The sequence below is a fragment of the Solanum tuberosum genome, unplaced genomic scaffold (genome assembly GCF_000226075.1).
Source record: "Solanum tuberosum cultivar DM 1-3 516 R44 unplaced genomic scaffold, SolTub_3.0 scf00012, whole genome shotgun sequence".
Lineage (NCBI taxonomy): Eukaryota > Viridiplantae > Streptophyta > Magnoliopsida > Solanales > Solanaceae > Solanum > Solanum tuberosum.
In genome coordinates, this window is record NW_006238937.1 from 702,577 (window position 1) to 715,965 (window position 13,389).

The 13,389-nt window shown below is 29.9% G+C and overlaps 2 protein-coding genes across 2 annotated transcripts; both read right to left on the bottom strand.

Moving 5' to 3' along the window:
• Positions 1-1,389: 1,389 nt before the first annotated feature.
• Positions 1,390-2,752, bottom strand: LOC102586332 (caffeoyl-CoA O-methyltransferase-like). Its single transcript, XM_006339818.2, has 5 exons — positions 2,515-2,752; positions 2,313-2,392; positions 2,065-2,209; positions 1,837-1,968; positions 1,390-1,740 (listed from the first exon to the last, which is right to left on the bottom strand). The coding sequence occupies exons 1-5, from the start codon at positions 2,590-2,592 to the stop codon at positions 1,447-1,449; spliced, it is 729 nt and encodes a 242-aa protein (XP_006339880.1). The 5' UTR covers positions 2,593-2,752; the 3' UTR covers positions 1,390-1,446.
• Positions 2,753-4,831: 2,079 nt separating this feature from the next.
• On the bottom strand, positions 4,832-6,210 carry LOC102586657 (caffeoyl-CoA O-methyltransferase). Its single transcript, NM_001318579.1, is given in 5 exon segments — positions 4,832-5,369; positions 5,462-5,593; positions 5,673-5,817; positions 5,914-5,993; positions 6,090-6,210. Coding segments are annotated over 5 exon segments (729 nt in total). The 5' UTR covers positions 6,168-6,210; the 3' UTR covers positions 4,832-5,075.
• Between the last annotated feature and the right edge of the window lie 7,179 nt (positions 6,211-13,389).

The following is a 13,389-nucleotide window of genomic DNA, read 5'->3' on the forward strand; positions in this document are numbered from 1 at the left end:
TCGATCGACAATTTTGTTTATGTAAGAAAATGTATGCAGAGAAGAAAAATTTTCAGTGTTGAAAAAAATAAAAAAGACCTCTTATTTATAGCCATTTACAGCAAGGAACGCGTCTGTTCAGAAAAATCTGTTCAGACCCGTTTTTTCCAGAACATTGTGTCCTTTGGGAAAAGTAACGACTTTTCGGAAGGATGTTTGGGAAAAGTAACGACTTTTCGGTAGGATTACCATTACACGTGAATTTCAAATAAATTCAGTTGCGACCAAATTAATTCTGTTATTTAATTAACATTCTGAATTAATTTATAAGAGAAAGGAAATGATTTAACAAGATTGATTAAATAAATTTTGTCCAAAAAATATTATCAATCAATCATTTGCCGAAGCCGAGCGAGCGAGCGACGACGGCGCGAGGGGGCACCTTCTTCTTAACCCTTTAAGAACTAAAGGAAGTGTTTCCTAATATAAGGACAACAATTTCCTTTCTTCTACCAATATGGTAAAAATGACCTTTCATTTGCACTTTTGCAATGACTTTTCATTTTCCTTCCAAAATTGGCTCCCCCATTTTCATTGGTTCTTCCACTTCCCATTTTCTCTTTTTATTTCTCATTCACACCTTGCTAAATCCAACATAACAAACTATTAATTCAAATCAAATGTTATAGTCATAGTTTGTTTTATTTGTAATTCGCAGCAAACATCCATGTTTTTTGCCATTTGGCGGGACCTCATTCGGAAGGTATATTTGTATATGCGAATTCCCTTTATATAATATTTTTATGTATATATGTAGTAATTTTGTTTATATACAACTACTATGTTTTGGTTTGTATACAGATCAAGACATGACAGGTTTTTATGTATAAGTATACTGAAATATACAAATATACAAATTTTTATGTATATGTATACCGAAATATACAGATTCATAGTCATAGGCGCAATTATACAAACTATATAGCATACAAATATGATTTTTATGTTTGCTAAACCTAAAATTTACTTGAATGGGGATAAACCTAAAATTTACTTTTTTTAATAAATTTACTTGAATGGGGATAAAAATTACAACTAGTAAATAACAGTCTAAAAGCTGAAATGATCCTATTTGTAAAAATCTCCCTTGAGATGTAATTTGGTTGATTTTAGTGCATTGGCCCAAAAATAGAATAATAGCCCCCCTTTTACACCCCGTGTGATGTAACAAATTATAAACTTGCCCCCCATTGACCAATTGACATTTTGGACATTAGATCTCTGAACATGTATTTGTTTTTTAATTTATAAAAATATACATTGTGAAATAAGCAGTAGGTAACATTGTTGAATAGACAGAACTAAAAAGGGAAAAATAAACGGAAGACTAAAAACAGAGAATTTCAAAAATGATAAAAATTCCCCGTTGTCATGAACCCTGTGGCATGCCTTACATTGTTGAATATTTTAACTGATACGACGGCAAAGGGTAATGCCATCACCAACGGGAAGCTGGCAGATTTCGATTCTGGGATCAGCAGCTAAGGCCTTGTTGAGTTCCAATACGAAATCTCTATAATACCTAACGTATTTTCTGAGTGGTGCATCAGGCGGTGCAACTACTGATCCGTTCCATAGTGTGTTGTCATAGCCAATTACTCCACCAACCTTAACCAAGTCGATTAATCTCTTGTGATAGTTCAAATAGTTGTCTTTGTCAGCGTCCACAAATATGAAGTCATATGATCCATGGTATTTCCCCTGTTATAACAAAATTATTCAAAAGAAACATCAACATTAAACATTGTACACAAGTTATCAATTTATTTATTTATTTATGGGATTTTAGCTACTTACGTCTTCAATCATTTGGTCAAGAACAGGAAGTGCAGGGCCTTCTCTAAATTCAATTTTGTGTGCTAGACCAGCCTTTTCAATCACTGGTAGACCAATCTCATAGTTATCGCGGTTGATATCCATGGCCAGAATCTGAATCATCAATTTTAGCAAACAATTTATAATTGTTATCTCGTGTATTCAGGTTAGTCAAAAATACAGAAACAACAATTAGTAAAAGTTAATTACCTTGCCATCATCTGGAAGAGCCATGGCAGTTGCCAGCAGAGAGTAACCAGTAAAAACGCCAATTTCCATGGTGTTTTTGGCATTGATGAGTTTGAGAAGCATATTCAAGAATTGTCCTTCATCAGCAGAGGTGGTCATAAGGTTCCTGTTTTTTCCACCAAAGGAAGATTTCATGCTTAGTTCCAGCTACAATATTTAAGTATCGAATTGGTTGAACTAAAGTGAAAAAATGAGTAGGAGAAAGTTACCAAGGGTGTTTTGCAGTAATCTCTCTTAGTTCTTTCATGGCTTCAGGCTCTCTCGGGTACACGCTTGTTTCAAGAATGTACTGTTTAAACACAAATCAAACAATTTATTAAGACCAACACGACGTTCATAAAATGTTTTACATACTAATTTCTTGTATGACAATATGAATTAAAAGTGGAATGTGGGGTTTAATTTTCTTACCTGATATAGGGCATCGCTTTGCAAGAGACTCTTGTGTCCAACTTCTTGGTGTCTACCATTTTCTCCATTGCTTGCCATTGCTGCTTGGTATTGAAGTGGATATGCTAATACTATCTATCTTTTGTTTCTGATGTAGATTAGTCTTAGGTAAGCAACCTGCTTTTGTAGAGACGAAAATGGCTTAATTTATAGTAGTAGAAAACAAGAGAGATGTATTGTGTAAAGAGTGGAGGGGTTGTTTGGGTGACAATGATTGGAAGTTGGTGAATATTTGGCTCTTTCTTGTACAGTTTCTTGGAGAATATAACCAAACGACCAACTCCTTTTTTGACTTAAAACTCATTACCTTACAATACTCACCACCAACATCTCACTTTCCTAATTTCAGATTGGGCTTCTTTGTTTGACAATTTAAGTTGAAAAGTATTCTCTATTTAAGATCGATCCATGTCAAGTGGACAACGCATTGCTTATATTTTCTAAAAAAACTCTAGGATTACTACTAACTCTAAATGATAATCATTAAAAGTAGTTGGTTGCTTACATAATAAATAATGAGGATGAATATTTGGTAAAAAAACATTTGTTAAAGAATGATTATTTTTATTGAGTTTAAGTAACATACACCGTGGTCATATATGGATGGAAGACTTGTACTTCTACGGATAAATAAATTTTTGGATGAAAGCGGAGTGAGACAATGAAATTGTGTAGCAAGAAGGATATCTTATTTTGGATGATCTGATGGTGACTATATATAGAACTTAAACTTATATTTATTTATCTATATTGAGTTTTAGATTATTATTTTTACCCCTCCCTAAGAGCTACAACCTTTTTCTACTCCTTTAGAGCCTCGAACCTACCATTAGAAGTGAAGAGTGTCTATCTTTTCAGCAATTCCCTCTTATCAAAGTTGGGAAATTTCAACTTATATGTAGTATTTATTTTGTAATATTATTTTAGACAACGAATTTCTATGAGTCATCTTATTCCGCAATATTGGTCAATTGATTTTTATAGTGATACAAATTAACGAATATATTTGAGATAAGGAGTATAAATCAAATGGATTAAAATTGGACCGGTTTGGCCATAAAAATATTTATTTATTCTTGAAAATAGAGTTTGACATGAAAATTTTCAAATTCAACTTGAAGTTGCATTTCAATTACAAAACAGTTCATGACTTGTTTTCCAGCTAATATTTTATTTTTAAAGTTGTATTTAAGTATATTCGCATGAACATTATTCTATATATTTATTTACAAAAAGTTAATTAAACAAAGCTTCATCTTCAACTCCAACTCCATAAATTTCAAATAAAGTGAAAAATATTTGATATTTATGCCAAACTCCTACTTAGAATCATGAAGGCTGTGCGCAAACGACAAAATGTTGCCCAACTTTATTTATATAGCGGTGTTTGATTATGCCTGAAAACGTTTTTATTTAACAAAAAGAAACAACTTTTGACACACATGAAAATTTAAAAGTATAACTAATAATTTTCTGTCTTAAATATACCCAGAGATTTCTGCAGCTATAAAAACCTGTAATTGAGGACAAAAAAAGCTTGAAATTAAAGGGTCCAATAAATTAGTAAGAGAGAGTAGTTAGATTAATCAGTTTCAGATTATAGTGATTTTCTCACTGTCTAACAATGTAAAACCCAAGTACTTAAAAAAACAAGTAGTTGGAATTCAAAGATGAGTAGAAAATAGCTATGACATTGCCATTTGCCAAATGTAATTCACTGATCTGCTTGTATATGTATGGTGTATTTTTCTTCTCCAACGCGATTCTGTCAAATGCAATTGGGGATAAAGCAACATAAACTCGTCTAATTCATGCAAATTCAGAATTCAATTTTTTTCAAGAATAACATACTTTGAAGGCTTGTGTTTAAATTTTTATCTCTGTTGTAAAGATTTTTGCATATAAGACCAAGCAGCATATTTTTCAAAGTTATGCCCTCGCCCAGAAAAATTACTCTAATTGCCTGATCATATTTGTGAAAATCTCCACTGTGGATTTTGTTGGTTTTAGTGCATTGTTTCAATAACCTAAAGATCGACCCACAATTGCAGCAATAATGCAACAAATGAGTAGGAGGCATTTTGTATAGTTTGGTGCTTGGAAGTTGTTGAAAGATGCTTCTTGCTAATCAATACTAGCAGAAAAAGTTTGTGGATGAATGATCTTTACTAATTCAAACCTCATCTTTTGGTTCGAAACTGCAAGTTTGGTCATGGGTGTCACCTAACAGATTCCCCACTAGCCCCATTGACATATGACATTTGTGTACATTTGATCATTCAACTTGAATTTCTTTTTTTTTATTTATTTATCAAAATACATTGTGAAATAAGCATTTGGTAACGTAGACAATGCAATCTTTTGCCAGAATACCGAACTAAAAGGAAAAAAAGGGTAAAAAAAACAAACGAACGAGTAAAACAGGGGATTTCAAAAATGAAAAATCCTCCATTGTCATGACTCATGAGCTCCGTAGCATGCCTTTCACTCTTGGTTGCCACCAATAGTACTATACGAATATTTTAACTGATGCGACGGCAAAGAGTGATGCCATCACCAACAGGAAGCTGGCAAATTTCGATTCTGGGATCAGCAGCCAAGGCCTTGTTGAGTTCCAATACGAAATCCCTATAATACCTAACATATTTCCTTAGGGGTGCATCAGGTGGTGCTACTACTGATCCGTTCCATAGGGTGTTGTCATAGCCAATTAATCCACCAACCTTCACCAAGTCAATTAATCTCTTGTGATAGTTCAAGTAATTGTCCTTGTCAGCATCCACAAATATGAAATCATATGATCCATGATATTTGCCCTGTTATAAAAAATTATTCAAAAGAAAGGTTAACATTAACCCTTATCAGTTTATTTATTTGTTGTTATGTTCATGGAACTTTATGTACTTACGTCTTCAATCATTTGGTCAAGAACAGGAAGTGCAGGGCCTTCTCTGAATTCAATTTTGTGCGCTAGACCGGCCTTTTCAATTACGGGAAGACCAATCTCATAGTTCTCGCGGTTGATATCCATGGCTAGAATCTGAATCATCAATTTTAGCAAATTAGTAGTTTTCTACTATTTATAATTAATGAAGTTCAATTATCATTTTGTTAATTACCTTGCCATCATCAGGAAGAGCCATGGCAGTAGCAAGAAGAGAGTAACCAGTAAAAACACCAATTTCCATTGTGTTTTTGGCATTGATGAGTTTGAGAAGCATATTCAAGAATTGCCCTTCATCAGCAGAGGTGGTCATAAGGTTCCTGTTTTTTCCACCAAATGAAGATTTTATACTTAGTTCCAGCTACAATATTTAAGTATCCAATTGGATGAAGTAAAGTGAGAAAATGAGTTACTACCAAGGGTGTTTTGCAGTAATCTCTCTCAGCTCCTTCATGGCTTCAGGCTCTCTTGGGTACACACTTGTTTCAAGAATATACTGTAAAAACATAAATCAAACAATTTATTAAAATCAACATGTTCATAAAAAGTTTTACACTAGTAAATTGATTCTTGTATGTGGCCTTTAATTTACCTGATAAAGGGCATCACTTTGCAATAAACTCTTGTGTCCAACTTCTTGATGTCTTCCATTTTCTCCATTGCTTGCCATTGCTAATTGCTGCTTAACGATATTTTCTAACTATCTTTTTTTTTTTTTTCTGAAATAGATAGGAGTTTTAAGTAAGCAACCTGCTTTTGTAGAGATGAAAATAGCTGAATTTATAGTAGTGGAAAACAATAAAGTTGTTGGCTGAAAAAGACGGGAAGTTGGTGAAGTCTCCTCCTGGCTTCTTCCTCTTGTACAATTGGAGGGACAATACCATCACTTAAACAAACTCCTTTTTTTGACTTTCATTATCCATTACCTACCAATACCCACTACCCACCTCTCACTTTCCCATATTTTCAAATTTCAGTGTATAATTTATAGGCTTTCTTTGACAAACTTAGGAACAAAAGTATTCTTTAAATGGAGGAAATCATGTCAAGTGGACAACGCACAGCCTGATTTTTTTCTTAATTAAAAAGCCTTAGGATTAGTATGACTGTGAAAAAACAATACAACAACAATGTAGTGTAATTCCACGGGGTTTTGGTAGTGAAAAAACAATACAACAACAACTTTGTAAGTTTTAAAATTACACTTCAAAAACTCGAAATTTCAAATTTCAATTTTAAAATCTAGGGCCAACTGGAGCTAAATATTAATGTTTCAAGAGTTCCATTAATTTTGAAGCCTCTCCTTCTTCTTCTTATATTCATGATTTAAGCTCAAATTATAGGATACTGTCATATTGATTATTTTGTTTAATTCGTTTATAACATTGATTGACTAGTGAAAAGAAAGAGAGAAAAAATGCTTACTTGTATACTTACATATTTCTACTATACAAATAGCACATACTGATGTCAACCTCAAACTTCAGAATTTAATAAACTATATTAAAATCTTTGAAAAATGTTGAAAGGAATAATCACAAAAGAAAAGAAAATAAAATTGTGTTAGTAACTTTTGACTAAAATATTTAGGTTACCAATTGAAAATTGACGTAATTTTGTCTAGAGATGCTAATAATTAAGTAGTACAAAAACAGAAAAAGGAATGGTTCGCCTGATATGAATATGTGTGTGGTATATATGACAGAAAAAAAAATCTGAGATACTTCATAATTTTTTCTTCACAACTCTCTCATCTTTTAACTTCATATTGTTACTCCAACAAATACTTATATTATTATCCATTTTTAATACTCCCACTAGCTCATATTAAGTGAATTATTTAAAATTCAAAAAATTATCAGAGGTTTTTTTTTTCATGTTTACACTTCATTTATTGATATTCTTTCAAAACGTTCCAAGTTACTGACATTATTTTCATTTTAATAGATGAATTTTCGAAAAATATTCTTCAGAGAAACAGTTTTTAAAAAATGACTTACCAAAGATGCTAAAAGTTTGGTGAGTGGACCAAGGCTGCCATTCTTGACCAAGTGAGCAACCGAGTTTTGAATAATTTTTTTATTTATTTAAAAGATATTGTTTAATCATAAAAAATTTAATTCTAATTTGAAATACATGAAAAATCGCTTATAACTTTTTTTTTATTTTGAAATTATATTTAAATACTTTCAAGTGCAAATATTATTTCAAATATTATTTTCAAAAGATAATCAAACACAATTCCTTGAACTACTTCAATTCCATAAGTTCCAAATAAAATTTTAAAATATTTGGAATCTAGGACCAAACACCAAATAAATTTAAAAAATATTTGGAATCTAGGACCAAACACCTACTCCATAATCAAGTGGATAGAGTCATCTTTCTTTTCTCCATTTTTCTTTTTTTTTTCTCCTGGTCCTCACATTGAAAATAAAGGGAAAAAACAAACAAACTGGAGACAAGGTTAGGATCTGTTGATCTATAAAAAAGACATTTACCAAAAGTTTATTTACTCCCTCCGTTTTGATTTCTTTATTTGATTTTATCTAGACACAAAGTTTAATCAAATAAAAAACTTCAAATCTTATAATAACACGAAAAATGTATCAAAATACATTTTTCAATCTCATGATTTTAAATATGGCTCATAGAAAATTGTAATTGAAGAATGGTAAAAAAGGAGAAGAAATATTCATATTTAAATGGACTGCAAAAGAAAATAAGGCAATCAAATTGAAGCGACAGTAATATTCATTTAAGTTTTCGTAGTTGGTAAGCCCTTTGCCTTTGTTCCCCCTTTTCACAAGGTGGGTTGTTGGTAAGTTGAAAGAGTCCTATAACGTTTTTTTAACCTTTTTATAATGAGCCCAAAATATTATTGGGACACAAAAATGTAGTTTCAATGAATCGATCTTTTCCAAATGTCTATTCAGTTCAACATTTTATCTCTTTAAAATATCAATGTGGATGATTAAATGTTTCTCATGTCCCATGGGCCATGGCTTTCAAATTTCATATGTGCATAACCAATTTTATTTGCAGTTTATATTTAAAAAATTTATGTCCCTACAGATGTAATGAATTGTACCAGAGACGTCAATTCATAAACTTGTCAATAAATTTTATTTAAATATTTAAATTATGATTTATTTTGATTAATCATCTAAACACATAGCAAAATGTTTCTATTAGAGTATATATTTGAGTTCGATCTGGCTGATCATTATCTTTTAGAAAACTTTTGCATGTCTAATATCTCAAACGTCATTACATACGTTAATTATATAATTAAATAAATTACATCATTTAGTTATACACATTAATTTTAATAAGCTATAAAATCTTACCCTTGTTACAATTGAAGTTGATAAATTGTTAGCTTATTTTGTTTCATTTTCATCGAGTATTTGGTTGGTCTCAGAATTAAATAATGGAAAAAGGCGACATGTTATGTTAATTACAAGAACAACACGTCATCGAGGGAAAAATGAAATCTCAAGAAAAACAATATTTTTTCTATATAAAAGTATATAGATAATTATATTGGATTGACCAAAACGTGTGCTATAAATTAAAATGAAACTAACGGAATAGTTGAAGAATAATTTATTTTTATTTTCTTAAAAATGGGAATCAATTATTTATGGAAAAAACTTACCCTTCTCACCCGGGTTTTTACCCCAAATGAATGTAATTTTCATTATTACGTGATTTAATGAAGTAAAACACATGTTAATTAATTAAAATTAAGTAAAATGAACTGTAAATTCAAACATAAATACCCGGTGCAGATAAGTTTTACCCATTATTTAGGCCTTGAGAACTTCTAACAGAAAATTTGTTGCGTGTTTTAATATAATAAGGCATGATAAGTTGGGGAAACTCATGCCCTTTTTCCCCTCTTACTAAACATCTTGTGTTTATAGTTTACATGCATTAGTCATGATTATCTTTTCAGTTACGGATCAATCAAAATATGTCTTAACAGCCATTGTTCTCGTAGAATTCAGAATTCATTTTAACAGTTTCTCAACCACATAGGTAATAATTCAAATATATCGATAAAAATCATTACGAAGAATGACGTTAGTAAACAAGACTATAAGGGGTCGTATGGTAAAAAAATAAATAACGCAGGAATTAGTAGTGATGAGATTAATAATGCAAGGTATATTTTTTATCAAGTTTTTGATTCATTGCTTCTCAATTCATCTTGTGTTTAGATTAAAACTCTACAAAAACTTCTTTCCAATTATACCCTTAAATTATTACGAGATTTTCTATTTTATGTAATCGAGACAAGGTAGCTAATTTCTGGACAATATTTTTTTTTTATGGCCTTCTAACTAGCTAGGAGAAGAACAATTTTTTTGTCATGTTTGCTATTTTCTCATTTGAATTATTAGAGGGTAAATAATTGTCATCTTAATAAATTAATCACTTAAAAAACGTTAATTTTCAATTTAGAATAGACAGACCATCTGCTTTAAAACCATCAAGACGGTAAACAATAGTAAAATCGAATAAATCATCTACATTTATACATAAAAATTGCAAGTTGTAGTTTTAATATATGTATGCAATTTATAAATTGTTCAAAATACAAATAATTAGAAACCACATATAAATCAACAAATAATATATTCAATTAAGATCACAAACGTCGTGTGGTGATATATTCACCTTTTCTATTAGTAAATGTTAAACAACTCACATTTTAAATATTATATTGATATGCATTGCATTTATTTATCGACAAACAACTCTCTAAATAATAAAATTTGTAAGCTAGTTTTTTAAAATAAATTTACTAGTACAAATATAAAATCAAGAAAATAAATAAAATGATTTTAGGGATATTTTTATCTTTACACAGATAATCCCATGGTATTAAATCCAATGTATTACTAATACCACCAAATGGACGATATTAGTAATACATCCTATAATACTATGTAGGGTGTATAACTAATCCGTGGATTAGTTATATTTAGACCCAAAAATTCTGTCAAACATAGTACTAATTAATACCATACATAATACATGGACTATTTCTTCTAATACTTCCTACCAAACGACCCCTAAATGTACCGCCTCCTTTCACTTATAAGTTATAAGTTATAAGTTATATCCCATCTAATTTGCATTCACAATTGTAACATAAAACTATTCAATCTCTTACTTTTCAAGTTACATTGTTGGATAATTACGCCGGAGACAACTAAAATTACAATTTGTCAGATATATTTTATTCTCTTCGGTTTATTGCTTTGCAGCCTATTATTTTTATTGCTGGTTGCTTTGATTATTCTCATTATCAAATTACTTAGCATCGTTGTGTGCCTTTATACTTTAAAGTTTAAACACAATTTCAATTGTTTATACTGTAACACACATGCTATTCATATTTCATAAATAGCGGCAACACACAAGTTATTTCACTTTAAGGAATTTTTAATTGGGTGGGTTGAATTATAATTTCCAATTTAACATTTTTGACCTGAATGAATGTTAAACGAGTTAGACCCATCATTTATTAACCCAGTTCATTTTAATACGTTCACATTTAGTTCAACCCGCTTATACTTCTATTTAAAACCTTTGCATATATTAATATCGTGTAACTATCTCCAACAAAAGTTCAAACTATTACTCCATTTTCAAACACTTCCCCACTCATCATATTCTTCAATCGTAATTATAAGAATGTTTAATAAGTACGTAGTATCCTTTTGAGCTTCATTTTTCCTATAATCTTCGTGGATATGTTTATTGATGAGTCCTTTTCCTTTAGACTCTACTTTAAACATAGTGATCCATCTATTAGTTGGGAGAGTGACAGGATCACAAAGCTAATCATTTCATGTTTTAATTTATGTGTTATTTTTTGCTTTTCAAAAGTTAAATTGAATTAGAATAAATTTATGGAGTTGGAGTAAAAAATAAAGTTATGTTTTATTAATATATTTGAAATAATGTTCATATCCAAATGTACTTAAATATAAGTTTAAAAGTGAAATATAATTTCAAGTTTAAGTTTGAAATTATCATCATGTAAACATTAATTTTCATATAAAAAAAAAAAAAAAAAATCTAAAAAAGGGAGTAAATAATTTTTATGATAAAGTATGTGTCCTTAATATTTTGGCATAATATATAAATATGACCTTTAACTTGGCATTAGCTGACAATTATAACATTTAATATTGGATGTGCACAAGTAGACACTTAAACTTGTATAAAATTGAACAAATAGATACATTCGTCCTACATGACAATCTTGTGTACTACGTGGCGTCCTATGTGTATTATGTCATGTAGGACAAGTGTGTCTACTTGTTCAATCTTATATAAGTTTAAGTGTTTATTTATGCACACTCAAAATTAAAAAAATATATTTATCCGTTGAAGCCAAGCTAATAATCATGTGTTATATATAATGCCTAATATTTCGGTGACTCTTCTCAAATATGATCTCCCACTTTCCCCCGCGTGGAACCAAAAGATAGATAGAGTGAATGTCAGCAAGAAGAGTAGAGATCATTATTGACTTTGTGAATACAAATTAGAGTACAGGTTCTGATAGTGTGGTCCCTTTGGCACGCATCTCTATTTACGATCATCATAAACGTTAACCATTTGACAACTCAACGACAATATAATATACTCATATTTAAGATACTAGATACAATGAACACGTGCAAGCACGGGCCCAATATTTGTTATTTTATTTATTTTTATTTATGTAAATGATTTATAATATTCTTAACGTAATTTTTAAATAATATATGTTGTTTTTGTTGTCCCAATTTATGTAGCACATGTGAAATTTTGAAATTTAATTACATTTTAAAATGTTTTTTTAGATATTTTAAGTTATTAATTGTTGTGATTTACAAAACTCTTAGCGTAATTTAACGTAATCCTCAAATATATATTTCTCACTCAATCTTAGTTATGCAGTACATATGAAATTTCAAGAGTTGAACGAATTTTTAGTACTATTTTTAACTATATTTTTGTACTATTTACATAATTTTTTAATAATATATATTACTCACTCTATTCTATTGTGCAATACATGTGAAATTAACCAAATTTTTAATATTTTAAATTGATTTTTAGTACTATTTTTGGAGTAAATAGAGGAAGTTGAAGAAGAAGGGCAAATCGGGCAATTGATCGACCGACCCTAAGCTTCTAAACATTCTCACTTCTAATATGTAAGCACGGGTACTATATCTGTAAATTATTAATTATTATGATTTATAATATTTTTTACATTATTTTTAAATAATATATGTTATCTATTTTTAAATACTTTAAGTTGTGATTAATAGTAATCTTAACTAATTTCAAATAATATATGTTACTCCATTTGTACCAATTTATGCGACACATGTGAAATTTTGAGAGTTAACTGAATTTGTAATATTTTAAATTTATTTTTTAGTACTATTTAAAAAGGAAAATATTAAAATATAATGAAAGAGGAGTGCATAAAAGTAGGTGGGCCCAACTTTGTGATAGGCCGATAAAGTTGCTCTCAGTAGTCACTAGTCAGTAATCTCTTAATATTTAATGAAAATTAGTTCCTTTATTTATAAATTGAGAAACTTGACCCCAAGCTCCTCTCTATTCCCACTTATAATATAACTAGATATAAGACCCCGTGCCAGCACGGGGCCCAATATATATATATATAAAAAAAAAAATTATGTCATATTATGGAATTTGAGAAGTTATTGAAAATTTTATATGATTTTTAAAATATTTTAAATTGTTAGCTATTGTGATTTGTAGTACTTTTTTTTTAACATAATTTTGAAAATAATATTTATTACTCTCTTTGTTCTAATTTATGTGGCACATGCAGAATTTCAAATATT

Coding starts and splice junctions, on each gene's coding strand:
- LOC102586332 (XM_006339818.2), bottom strand. CDS start 2,592: ATGGCAAGCAATGGAGAAAATGGTAGACACCAAGAAGTTGGACACAAG. Junction 2,393..2,514: donor AAAGCGATGCCCTATATCAG/GTAAGAAAATTA, acceptor GTGTTTAAACAG/TACATTCTTGAAACAAGCGT. Junction 1,969..2,064: donor CTCTTCCAGATGATGGCAAG/GTAATTAACTTT, acceptor TTGATGATTCAG/ATTCTGGCCATGGATATCAA.